The sequence below is a fragment of the Archocentrus centrarchus genome, chromosome 13 (assembly GCF_007364275.1).
Source record: "Archocentrus centrarchus isolate MPI-CPG fArcCen1 chromosome 13, fArcCen1, whole genome shotgun sequence".
NCBI classification, from domain to species: Eukaryota; Metazoa; Chordata; class Actinopteri; order Cichliformes; family Cichlidae; genus Archocentrus; species Archocentrus centrarchus.
The window spans coordinates 17,748,652-17,762,789 of record NC_044358.1 but is presented as its reverse complement, the minus strand read 5'-3'; the positions used below and the strand labels follow the sequence as shown (position 1 = coordinate 17,762,789).

The 14,138-nt window shown below is 41.4% G+C and overlaps 1 protein-coding gene across 8 annotated transcripts in view; it reads right to left on the bottom strand.

The window, feature by feature from the left end:
* The window catches only part of robo2 (roundabout, axon guidance receptor, homolog 2 (Drosophila)), a 171,052-nt gene that overhangs the window by 47,286 nt on the left and 109,628 nt on the right, over positions 1 to 14,138 (bottom strand). For 6 of the 8 annotated variants that reach the window (XM_030743916.1, XM_030743915.1, XM_030743919.1 and 3 more), the window contains exons 6-7: positions 4,007 to 4,143; positions 2,835 to 2,846 (exon numbers count right to left, since the gene is read on the bottom strand). In XM_030743916.1, the coding sequence (XP_030599776.1) occupies positions 2,835 to 2,846; positions 4,007 to 4,143 (149 nt within the window). The remainder of the gene's footprint in view (positions 1 to 2,834; positions 2,847 to 4,006; positions 4,144 to 14,138) is intronic. The other 2 variants (XM_030743917.1, XM_030743922.1) reach the window with 1 other exon arrangement.

Below are 14,138 nucleotides of genomic sequence, written 5' to 3'. Positions count from 1 at the left end.
CTTTAACCCTCAGACACGGTGTTATAAATTTGCTGTTGCCAGAATGGCAATGACCAACTCGTAGTGCATTACTCAAGGCCCTGTGTTATGTCATATTATAGTGACGTTACCCCCTACTGGGCATAACAGGACGTAGCTGGAAAGCTACCTCTACAATATCAGAATAGGTTAAGCCCGACACAGGCTACAGAAGGCCTAATTAAAAAAAAAAAAAAAAAAAAAAAAAAACTTTTTCCCGGGATTTGACTCATGTCATTTTCGGGAAAAATATTAAACCCTAGTCCTTACCCATGAAAAACTTTATTATCCAAACTTAATAATCTATCATTTGATAGATGGTCGTCACTGGAACTGCAAGATAACGCTTTAATTTTCTGAAATGTATGAAGATTGCCCTGAAGTAATTTACTGCCTGACCCAAGGCTTTTAATTGTTTCCTCAATGAAAGTCAGTGAGGGCCATGAGGACAAGAGCCACGGCTGCCAATACGGGAATCAAAAACTCTTACAAGAGAAACACAGTTCCTGCAGAGATAATGAAAGTCAACAGTTTAAGGACCCTGAGTCACCGCCATAGCATCAAATAAGTGCAGATGCTGGATTAGAGGGAACATTTTCCTTTAAGAAAAAAAATAAGAAACACTAAGACTTCTATGGATTTCTGCAAAATTCGATGACAAGAAATCTGAATTGTTGCAATGCAACATCTTGCACCCTTTCTGTTTCTATTGATTTCTTGTAAGTCCTTTCACTGATAAGCCAGCTGGTTCCAGTAAGGCCAAACTCTTCCCATTTGGCTGGTTTCGTCATGTAATCCCTTTTTGGGCGTGTGTATTTGTCAAAGATACACACACAGTTGGGAATGGTACAGATGGCAACAGATTTACTGCTTTGCCGTTTGGCCTTCTGCTGCTTGGATATCTTGTGGCTCTCACAATGCTGGGCCTGATACAGAGCTCTTAAATCCTGCTCTGGCAAGGTCTTAGCTCCCTCCCTCTCATTCTGCGCTCTGTTCCATACCGCGCACTGCATTATTAACAACTCACTAAAATATGGGTTCACACCTACAGAATGCCTCCTATAACTGTACTACACAGCCTTGTCCTTTCTCACTTCCTCAGTCTTCATTTGTGACTCCTTCTTTCCCATTACTGTAGACTTATTTTGCACACTTAAACTTAAAAAAGGAAAGTTTATTCTCTCTCTTTTTTTTTCCAGTATTTATGACTTAAAGTAATGTTAAACAGGCCTGAAATTTTTATGCTTATAATTGTTTCCAGCTGGACTCTTTGATCCACTGATAGGTGACAAAAACACAACATCCAAACTTGGTTGTGTAACTGTTGCCTGCAATTAAAGCTGCAACATAATCAAATATGTTTTTGCTTAAGTCTTTCCTGGTTTTCTATGAGTTCCACAACTTTCATCCCACTTTGTCTCTTTAAATTATATTTGAATTAAAAAAGTCATAGGGAATATGACTGAGAATGACCAAAAAAGTAGACAGGGGCCAACTGAGAAGCACAGATGAAAACTTTAGACAAATCAAGGGGAAGTTGGTGTGTGACAGTTTCAAAGCTTGGCACAGCGCTAACACACACACACACACACACACACACACACACACACACACACACACACATTGGCCCTGTTTTTTTATTCAGAGACCCTTAATGACATATGAGAAGCTCCTTCCTGTTCCCTCCTAAGGAAACACATGATCAGGGGCCCATATTTAATTCATGACAAGTCACATCTGCCTGGCTTGGAGAGGGCTCAGCATAAGACAGCAGTCAGGGTGAAAAGAACAAATGGACAAAGAGACAGAGATCCATTCAGCACACTCAAGCACAAACATTTCTTCCTCTTTTAAAATCCCACATTCAATCATATTTTATTCAAAAGTTGACAGCAATTACTGTCTCTTCCCACAGGCAGAGTGAATGTGTAATTTCCTCCATCTTCGTGGAAGCTGACAGTTTGACAATCACAGAACAGCCACTGCTGTTTTGCCAACCAAAGTCCTGCCATTGAGGCAGTGTCTGCTTTTTTTTTTTTCTGCTAGTCAAGCTTGTCTTGACACACACACTTCTGCCATTCTTTTCTTTTCTTTCTCCTCCTGCATATTTCTCATTATTGCATTCCTCCTGTTTCTGCTCTCAAAAGCAAGCATTTCTCTCAAGATGCCAATTTTCACTTACTCCCGCTAACAATCTCACATATGAAGTGTGTCAAATGTGGTTTTCTGCTGACCTACTCCAATCCAGAGAAATAAAATGGCATTCTCAGATCGGTTTTTTTGTAGGGCTCAGGAGGAAAAAGGCTGGTCAAAACTAAACAGATCTCAGCTCTGTGATCCAGAAATCCACAGATGGCCTCAAGACTTGCAAGTCAAACACATTCTGGACCATATGAGATTACACTACTAGCCCGCTCATTCATTGTAAAGAATAGAGTCCAGAATCTAAAGAGTTACACTGGTAACATGAACCTTAAGCTATATTAATAATAATTTTGCTGAAGGACATAGCCAGGAGAACCAAAAAAAAAAGTGTAACTGCCCAAATATTCATAGTCTGGGCTCTATATGAACAAAAAAACTTATAGCTGTATCCACGGCCCGTTAACAAGAAGACACAGAGCTCTAAAATCTGCAGAGATTACGGATTTGATTTACAAAGATTAACTGAAAGAAATGACAACTGGTGCAGCGACTGTGTTAGTCAAATACAGGAATGTTAGAGCGATGGTTACTGATTGTCAAGCAGTAAAATGCAATAGGGTGTATGAGGACGGCATGCAGGATGGGATCAAATCAGAAGGATGGGTACTTACCCACAGGGCGAGCTGGAGACACAACAATGGTGGAGTGGATACATAAAAGAAACAATTAAGACACAGACGCACAAACAAAACAAAAACAACAGAAAAGGAACAGAACATAATAAAATAAGACAAGGAAATCAAAATCAGAATGAATGGCATGTTGTGTCGGGGCAAACACACTTCTGGCACAGTGTAAGCATTACAAAGAGAGGATCCAGCAGGTTTTGTCCACTGAGCAGTTTTGCTAATGAGCTCTCATCATCTGTTTCTCAGACTCCTGAATGAGAAAGGCAGTCTGGTGTGAACACCCACTGGTAGTCACAAGTCTTAAATTGTGTCCAGATCTCTGTGTGGGTAGTCATTATTGCTCCTCAGGGACAAATACACAACTGGACCTTCTCTGCAATAATGAAATCTACAATTCTATGGGTGGTGTATGTTTGTAATAGCGAGGCAAAGATGTATTTCTCATAACTGCTGATGAACAGAGCCCAAAAAGGGAAGAGGAAGAAAAAGAGCCAAAAAAAAAAAAAAAGGCCTGAGAGGCTAAGTCAGCATGTGGGTTATATTCAAAGGATGAATCTTCTGGCATCTCCACTCATAGAAGACCCCACAGGTGATTTGGCACAGGTAGTTGTTCCCAGTGTTCCTCTGTGTTACTGTATGGGTTCTCATGGTGATGTAAAATAGAAAAAAATGAGGTGGTATTCTCACAAATCTGGCTTCCAAAAAGGTAAAACAAGTAGTCAACCAAGACCTTGTTTTACCTCCTTCTGGTCCTCTGTGGCGCTGTAAAGCACTCCACAGAGACGTTAAAGGCTTGAGTTTAATGGGAAGAAGAGTGGCGAAAATAGAAAAAAAAAAATATGGTTAGAATCATTTTATTAACCTTGCAAACCCCAGGTGTGGTGTGCACCAGTAATCTGTGAAATGGCTTTGCTGACTGGCTGGTTACAGCACGGAGGTCTGTGTGGCTTGCAGGCCACCACAACAGGGGAAGGGTGGCAGAGTGTGTCGACGCTGCGCTCGGAAATGTAAATAATTAAACAGATTCATAGACTGTCTACATCTCTCTTGGCGATGGTACTCAGCATTCTGCATTTCCATTTGTGTCACGGGGACAGTCAGGATTTTGCTGTGTATTGCTAATTGTTGTACAATGTAATAAATCTGTTTCATACCTCTGACTGTGAGGGTGGCGGAGGCCTCCAGCTTGCCCACACGGTTTTCTGCGACACAGGTGAACGCGCCCTCGTCATTAACGGAAGCCTTCTTCACTCTCAGCACGTAGTCCTCCTTGTCGTACTTGATCTCATACCTGTCAACAAAGATGTAACATGTTGATATTCAAGTTGCCATTTAATCAAAATCCTTAAATTTCAGATAAAACATTAACCCTGTAACAAGTAAAACTTATTTCAGGACTGTCTGACAATAGATATTAAAGGTTTTCCCCTCTTGTAGAGGTACAGGGAAGCACAACCGTTCACTTAGACAAATGGAGATTGCAAGGAGGACGATCAATTATTCAACAATGACAGGCAGTACCCAGAGAGGTATTCATTCAATTGGAACGCTCAAAACCTGTTCAATATTCATGAGCTGTTTCTCTATGACTGTGTGTGAGTCTACTACATATGAATGAATCTCCAGTTGTAATGATTTTATACAGACACTACACTTTTCTCAGTGTAAGACATGTTAACCGACTGCATCAATATATCAGCTACAGTGGGGCAAAGTTGTTTCCAATTTCAATTCCACTGCAGTAGTCAAATATTAGTCTTGATGTGTGTTTGCAGAACTGTGTGAATTATATGGCAGTTGACGGGGTGGGGGGGGTGATTCTGGTATGGTTTGTTGTTGTAGTCTGTAATTGAAGAGGGTGCCTGTTCTGGCAGTGTGTAAGCAGTGTGTTAGTTGGGGGTTGGCGGTGCTGCGTGATGGTGGTCTGTCAGGCTGACAACCCTCCTCTGTCCACAGTCTGTCAGTCACAGACACCAAAAACAGAGATCAGTGAGAACCACAGCATTAGATCTGTATTAGACAAACACGATTACAAACAGTTTAAAACACCAGCATGTAGAGAAAGTATACTGGTGAAAATGATGCAGCACAGTTAGGTCCATAATTTCTTGGACAAAGACACGATTGTTGTATTTTTGCACAGGGGATTTTAAATTAAGCACTTCATCAGTATGTGGGCAGACTTTCAGCTGTAATTAAAAAAAACTGCATTAACTGTTTAGGAATTACAGCCACTTTTATACACAGCCTCTCATTTTCATAGGCTCAAAATGAACTGGACAATTGACTGGCAAGCAGTTTCATGGCCAGGTGAGGCGGTCCCCTTCTTATTTCATGACAAATGAAGCACACATAATACCTGAAGTTGATTCAATATGTTGAATTTCTATTTAATAGCTTTTCACTGTCATTTGAACTATGAGGCCCAAATAAATGTCAGTGCAAGTAAAGGAGGCCAAATATCAGAGTGGCCAAATCAACAATGTCTAGCACATTCGTAAAAGAATAAAATCCCTGTCCACCTCGACGACACTAAAGACCATAGAAGGCAACTAAAAGTGCGTCACGAAAGAATTATTTCCATGGTTAAAAAACACAATTTTATAACATCTAACACAGTTGATAACACTGCGGAGGAGGTAGCATTGCCAAAATGTGCAAAAGATTTTCATCCAAGTATTTAAAACAATCCTTACATTTTAAATTATTTGAGTTCGTCCAGTTAGAATGGGGGACTGTAATTCTGAAATATAAATAGAAACTTTTTGTAAAATCCCTTGAATTAAAACTGAAAGTCTGCACTTCAATCACATCTTGATTATTTGATTTGAAATGCACTGTGGTGGTGCACAGAGGCAGAACTGTGCCTTTGTCCAACAAATTATGGCCCTAGCTGCACTGTATGTGCGTTGCCTTCGGCCTTTCGCTCTGTTTTGATCTTAACATTTGGAGTCTGCAAAGTCAGATTTCTTTCTCAAATCCACACCGGGGCTTTAAAGAAAAAGCCTGACATCATATTAATCTTTTATTATAGTACATGCCCATGTGCCATAAAGCTCCACACCTGCACTCCAACAACTATTAAAAACACATAAAGAACAGCAATGCCTGCCTAACAAAGCAAACCCTACAGAGATCGAACATGCCAACACCGAGTTGTTTCTGAACAAACTACACTGGTCACGTTCTCTGTAATGAAGAAAAATACCACCCAGTCCAACAGTATGACTGTTGTATGTGTTTTTAATAGGTTTTATATAGCAATAGAACCTTACAGTACTGATACTAGACACTAGCTAGTGGTGTAAATTCATTTTTTAAGGTTAGGCTTTTGATCTTCAATTAAAAAAAAAAGAAATTATACTTCTAAGTGGGTTTTTGTTATTTAGACAAATGACAGCAGGATAACATTTAATGTGGATACCACATTGCAAGTTTGGTTATAACAACAAACTGTGGTTTACAGCAGTACTTTGTGACTTTAGGGTAAAAACACACTATGGTCCATTTACCTGTGTGTGGGGAAAAAAAAACCCTCTGCTCAACCATCAGGTGCACTTATTATCCACCGGCAGCTGCAAAACTAATTTTTCCTGTCTATCCGTGTCTATTTTTTTTTACCTGCTGTTATGACATTTCCTCAGCAAGCATTCAAAGGCAGCTTTATTGAAGTACATTCCTCAACTATGCCAGTTCCACCTCTCCACACATGTACTTAAAGAGCCATAATGATTATTTGACCGAGTCATGACTGACTGCTTTGTTCTAGAGAGAAGGGATGTGCAGCTCAGGTAATAGTGGGGGGATGTGCATAAAGCATTTATTGTTGAAACCAAGTGCGTGGCATCCAGAGGAATGAGGCAGCACATTCTGTGGCGAGCCTGCTGTCAGATGAAAAACAAACAAGCTAATAGAGAAAGCATCCTCCAACGCCTGCCCTCCGGATGTTACGGATCAACAGGACTTCCTTACTTGGAAGAGAAGGCGAAAGAGCGGTGGGACAAGTTTGGGCTTATGCAAAAAAAACAACACAACTGAACAAAAGGAGAGGTGAGCAAGTGAATAGTTTTCTCTGTTCTCCAACAACCTATGCAAAACAGCTCTGCTTTTATACATTTGGTATTTTAATTTAATTATGTTAAGTCTAATTCTAGTCAAAATATCAAAAACAAACACATAAGTAAAATATAAATACAATAATCCAGGTTTTTACAGATTTTAGCAAATGCATGCTAACCTGCTCATGATAATATGTGTTATTGTGTTTAGCATGTTAGCAGGGTTGGGGTTTAGCACGCTTTTTTGGACACATTTCACTCAGAACCATATGTCGACCCTCTAAGTGGTGCCAGAAGTACAGTCTGAAGATTATCAGAGTGAATATAATTCATTCTCTGGGAACTTAAAACATATTTAAATTTTTTTTAATCCATCAGAATCTATCCACTCACTGGACCTTGCTTTGTATTCAGTGGGTATGGGTTACCTGGGGACTTTCCAAAGGAGTTTCCTGTGCCCCAGAAAACTCCTTGTGGGGCTTCACTTGGTTGGAATTATCCAATCAACAAAGGTCATAACTTAATGCTAGCTGATGACAGGGATGCTGATCACCTTCTGTCTCACACTCTAATACTGGCTGAACCAATCTTACGCCTAATAAGGGAAACCTCACAGGCCATCATTTCTGAAAGGTTTCATCTATACAGAGGGACTCATCAGTAATCAATAGAGATTTAAGAAAACATTATTAGCTGCTGATGTTGTGTTTGTTGCTTTCAGCTATTTGTCAGAATCTCTCTTTGACCAAAATTGATCAACTTGCAGTCTCCTTGCTTTTAAAATGGTCACTTCGAAGACGGGGATCGGGTCTGAGGCCACTCGCAGTCAACTGCTGTCTTCAAACTGACTTTGGTGCACGGACGGTGATAAAATGGGGATAAAGCAGCAATAAGATGGAAATAGTCTGCTAACAGTTTTCGACTGAACAGGGTCGAGTTGGCACTTGCATGCAATCTGTTTGCAATAATACAGTGATTAACTGTGATAAATTTCAAATCTGTTGCAAATATGTTGCCGTCTACATCAAACGTGCAGCGCTGTACCGGAGCCGAGGGCGGACTTGCCACTGGCTGACCGAATCCACACATCAAGCGCAACTCTCTGAGCCGCTGACTGGGCCACATCTACACAGGGCAAATTTATAATTTAGAAATTTAGAAACAAACAGACGCAGCTAATTCATTTCATTAAGGACCACCATTCTACCAAGAGCAGCGCACATTTGTGGCTCAAACATGAGGGTGTGAGTAATCCACTTTACATGTGTTTGTCTCTGAGAGCAGCGTGGCAATTCAGGAAGAAAAATAAATATGTTTATGATAGAAGTGTATGGTCCTGAGACACAGGATTTACCCAGAGTTGCTTTATTACAAACTATTCCATCATATAAACCTGAAATCTCTGTGTAACAGCTGATATGTACAACATTTAGAAGAACACAAAACATTATTTACGGGCAGATGCTGAGCAATCTGTGCATTAATGAAGATACTGTTACTGAGCTACATGCCTAAATGCGCTCATTGCTCTGGTTTTTCTGCAGTGCGTCAAACTGACTTGGGAGTTACGCACCAGGGCTGCTGTCTCACATCCCACAGTTCCACACCTATGAGGGTGTTTCTAAAGAAAGGTTATGCACATGGTTTGTGCTTTTCAACTGATGGTGTAGCCAATGGAGAAGAGCAGCCACACTCCTGAGTCAAAAGACTAATCTGACTGCCCTTCGCTGCTCATTCGCAGTTAGAACTTGTGGTCCATGCTGCTGTATGTTACAGAGCCAAGTCATTTTCACGTGTTTATTAACTCTCAAACTCTGAAAGTTTGCTGTTGATCTCAGTAAATGGAACATGATGTGTCCTTCCCTGTTTGGAAATTTGCAGATGTGGGTTAAGAAGAAAAAAAAAAAAAACAGGGTGGTGTGCTGCAGCCAATGCTCTGTGTTAAAGCAGAAAAAAAAATGTCATCAACGCAGAGTGTTTTCTTAATAATCTACTATAGTGTAATATTAATTCTTTCTTTAAACAGAGTATTTTATGGTGTTTCATTTTGACATTAATTTCATGTTAAATACTGACGTTAAGTGGCACAACTTGCTGAATAGTCACACAAGTACACAGGCGATTGTGGGATGTTAAACCATTTGTCTGGTTGCGTTCGATTGCAAATATTTGAAGAGGAAAGCGTGAGACGGGGAATATTGCATGTATTAATTTATTTAACCATAACCCTAACACACTGTAGCATTCAGACATTAACAAGCAAACACAGTCCCAATAATAGCTGGATTTTGACATACATATGTTATGTAATATTGCATATTGTGGGACATAAAAGAAGAAAACATGAATGCTGCTGTGTTGTGCACACTGCAGATGTGCAGAGATGACTTCATTGTGTACCAACAGAAATGCAGAAATGTGACTGAAAGCCTGAAGCTCAAAAAAGGAAAACAAGATATACCCTGGGTCATTCGAAGAATGCTCCCTTAAGTTCTGTTCAATTCTGTTTCAATAAAAGTATTATTGTGAAGCAGGAATATGTGGGGCTTGGCTCTAACACTCAGTGAGCACCGAGTAAAGAGTGTCAGGACAGAGCCAAAGTTTTGGCACTGCGCTCACAGCTTTGAGCAATCCAGTGGAGCCAATTATACACTCATTCTGATAACATTTCCCCCTCTCATTCCAAATAAATGAACACTCCTTGAAGCAATTATCACACACATATCGGGTGCAAAATAAGACATGCTTTTGGTATTAAATTTAGTGCAATTTACAGTAAATTTCCTGCCACAAACCTTAGGAACTTGGGCTTGTGGGTTTCATTATTTGATGGTGCAGATGAGATGTGCTCATTGGTGCAGAATGGCTTTGACCAATTACAACATCTTGGCAGTTTGTCTGCATTTAGAAATTAGATGGTGATTAACTGCAAACTTCTGCCAATCTGTTTGAGAGTGATTGCAGTCAGTCGGAGACAGGCAGAGACAGGTTGCCTACCATTGCAACTGCCTTGCAACCAAAAGTGTTGCATGCAAGTTGGTCGCTGCAACGACTTTCTATCGAGAGGTCTGTGGATTCCTCCATGGATATGCCTCCCCATCACTGACCCACCACCAAACGAGTCATGATGAACAATGTCACAAAGAGAAAAATGTTCTCCGTGGCTTCTCCAGACCCTTTCACATAACATGTGCTCACGGTAAACCAGCTCTCATCTGTGAAAAGTGGTGGACCTGCCAATTCTGGTATTCTACGGTAAATGTCAATCAGACTCCACGGTACCGGCCAGTGAACACAGAGCCCACCAGAGGATGTTGGGCCCTCAGGCCACCTTCATGAAGACTGTTTCTGATTGTTTGATCAGAGACATTCACACTAGTTGTCTGCTGAAGGTCATTTTGTAGCTCTGGAAGTGCTTGTCATGTTCCTCCTTGCACAAAGGAGCAGATACCGGTCCTGCTGATGGGTTAAGGACCTCGTACAGCCCTGTCCAGCTCTCCTAGAGTAAAGGCCCTTTCACACCGGATGCGTTGCGTAAAAACGACATGAAATTCCGAATCTTTCGGATGCGAACCTGTCGTGTAACCTATATACACACCGGACGCGTTGCGTTTTTGCGACTAAATCCTCCCTATATAACGCACGGTGGAAAAAAAATGCAGTCGACATCAAGTGATGATGTAATGGTCCTGATGTTTCTAAACAAGAGCAGGAAGAAACAGAGTTTATGGGTTCATCCAACTCATAAGAAAGCAGCAGCAGGGAGAGTTTCATGGTTTGATCACGGAGCTGAAGCTGCATCACGGATGCTTTCACTCAAAGTTCTGGATGTCAGTGGGACAGTTTGAGCTCTTGTTGGCAGAGTTGGGATCACATGTGAGGAGGCAGAGGATAATATCAGAGAGCCGACCGACCCGGAGCAGCGTGTAGCTGTGTGTCTGAGGTAAAATATTATGATTTTATTGTTCCCACATCACTGTATATTCAGTACATCGGTTCGTGTTTTGAGCTATGACCTCGCATGCTGCTAAATGCAGCACTCTGATTGGTCAGTCCTGTTTGTTCGCTTGCGAAAGTCAGAAAAATCGAACTTGATCCGAAAAAATAAATGCCGCAAATTTGTCCTGTGAAATGACGCGGTCGGTGTGAACGGCTGCATTAAGAACAGGAGAGTCCGAAAAATATTTTTAACGCACGAAACATTCGCACGGAATTTACGCGTCCGGTGTGAAAGGGCCTTAACTGCCTGTCTCCTGGAAAATCCTCCATGCTCTTGAGATTGTGCTGGGAGACACAGCAAACCTTCTGGCAATGGTGCGTATTGATACACCATCCTGGAGGAGTTGTACTACCTATGCAACTACTGTAGGGTCCAGGTATTGCCTCATGTTACCAGTAGTGACACTGACCCAGGACAAATGCTAAACTAGTGAAAAAACAGTCAGAAAAGATGAGAAGGGAAACATGTCAGTGGCCTCCACCTGTAAAACCATTCCTGTTTTTGGGGTTGTCTTATTGTTGCACCTCTCATGCACTTGTTGTTAATCTCATTAACGCCAAAGCAGCTGAAACTGATTCACAACCCCCTGTGCTACTTAAATGACCACATCAATATCTTAGAAGTTTAACTGACTTGATGCTATACTTTTTTTGAGCAGTGTGCAATATGTTTGCCTTTGACTAGATTTTACACTTTCATTGTATATATTAAGAAGACTGAAAAAGCTACAGATAATGTAATCACCCATAAAGATGCTAGTTTAACAGCTGAGGTGCTCAGTGAGGTTCCCACAGTCTTGTGGAGAACGGAGGTATGCACATGTTGGACAACATTCCTATTGTTCTCGGTCTCATCTCAAAACAGGACCTGAGGCTGGTCCACGACTTATTAGAGGAACATGAGCCCAATCAATCTGTAATCAACTTCCCATATGATATCAGCCTAAATGACAAGATGAGTGGAAATACTCAGGGATAAGAGGCAGTTGTGGCCACACACACATGTAAGTCCACACAGTAAGGGAACAGTAGCTCTTTATTGTGACTGGATTTGGGGAGAGTTCTGCTCTCTATTAGAGGAGGAATGTAATTGCACATGAAGAAGTGCTGTGGAAAGGATAGGAGAGCCAAGTTCACCTCATTGTACTCTCCATTTTTTAAGCAGAGATGGAAGAAATACCCCCCACCCCTCCTCCACCCACCCACCCACCCACACATGCAAGCACACATTCACAGAGAATAGAGTACACAATCATCCAACACATATCCTCCCATATGCAGAGTCATTCACTCATGAAGGGAGATGAGGAGTGATAGGAATGTAAGCAAATGGCAAAACAAAGCAAAGCCGTCAACTCGATGTGTTTGCTGCATGTGGAGAGCTGCACAGAGATGAAAACCTTACTGGACACAATTTAAAAGGATTACAGCTCAAAAATCCTCCAGATCATCTTAGAGGATTTGCCTTTAAACTGTCTATCAGGAACACAGTCACCCATGTTCGACCCTCAGACTTGTGCCAATTCGCTCACATTAAGAGAATCTTATCTCGGTTGTGTGTACGACTGGATGAGTGTGTCTACAAAATGATTCAACAAGGGAGGATCTTATCTGCCTCGCCTCTGCGAGTGCATGTGAACAGGACTAGGAGCAGGGGTTGTGTGCCAACTCTGAGCACATGAGTCAAACTCCAGATACAGTAAAGGACTAATTCCAGCCTGCTCTCTGGCCTCACTGCTCTAACATACAGTCTCCTCTCTGCTCCATTTCCCTCTGACAGTCTGATCCACTTTTACACCATCTGACTGCTACTTTGCCTCATCCTGATCAAAGGAACTGGAGTCTACCTGTCCAAGCCTTGTCACCCATAAGAGGGAATCAATTAACCACTCTTGCTTCTCATCTTGCTTCAGTAAGGCCCTGAGCCAGAACTCCACTCCCCTGGTCCCTGGCACATCTCTTGCTTTAGCAGGATAAGGGCCTTCAAAACAGTCCAACTAACATTCATCACCGCGTCCAACAATAATCAGGCAACGGTTAAGAAAGATTCAGAGGTTTATGATTAGGTTGGCAGTTTAGTGGAGGAAAATGACCCTTTTACCATTATTATTATTATTATTATTTTGAATAGTTCTTCTGCTCATTGCCTCGGCAAGCAGTTCAATCTTCATTTGAACCAGGCATCGTGGCTTTAATGGAAAATCTTTCCAAAGAGTGAAAGAAGCCTTTTTCTTTCCCTCTCACTAAACACATGAGAAATTTATATATACAGTATATGATGAGGCATTAATGCTGGCTTAGAAGTAGATCTAGCTAATAATATGAAACCATGTCATATTCTTAACATAAATTATAAGTGATTTGTTTTATGGACCTTACTTAGTTGTTGACACAGTTAATGTCAAGAAATCTTAAAGGTAATATACCTGAACATATGAATAATATTTCACCCACCCACTACCTCCCAGATCTGCTCATAAATACTAGCTATATCCAGTTATATATCAAGGCAAGTAATGGAGACGTGAACCACAGCTTGTCATCTTTTCATTCTGCTGAGTTGCAGAGGTGAGAAATCACTGAAATTGGGTGGTCAGCATAACACAGGCACTCCTGTCACACTAGCTTTAACAGCTCTCTCAAAAAGAATGACCCACACATCTCTATCATACACTAACCCCCCCCCCCCCCCCCCCCCCCCCCCCCCCCACACACACACACACACACACACACACACACATGAGCACACCACGAAGGAATTGAGTCAGAAATAAAGGCTTTTCTGCCAAATGTTGCAAGGGCTGTGCTGTGGAGGTCAACAGGGAAAGGTGCCCTGAATACAGATGGACTGCAGAACCAAAGGGGCTCTGATAAGGCACAGGAGAGGGCACGAGGCTCCAAAGCAAATGAAGAGAGTGTTATACCCAAGGAGGGAAAGACATGGGCCACACACTTTGCTAGCAAGCAGCGGGAGATAATACACACTGCCCGAGTCTTTTCATTGAGGCTCACGGACTGTAAATAGAACAGAATCGCTTCTATTTTGAGACATGAAGCTCTCCAGTACTTCTCTCCTGGCTGTCTGATGTAGAAGCATGTATTGTGTGCTTTTGGCACAAGTCTCTTGCAATGTCCAACATTAATGAACATTAATCTGATACTAATTTAATCCACATCGAGACACTTTAAGTAAGAACTGAGCAAGCATAAACAAATATATACAAATGAC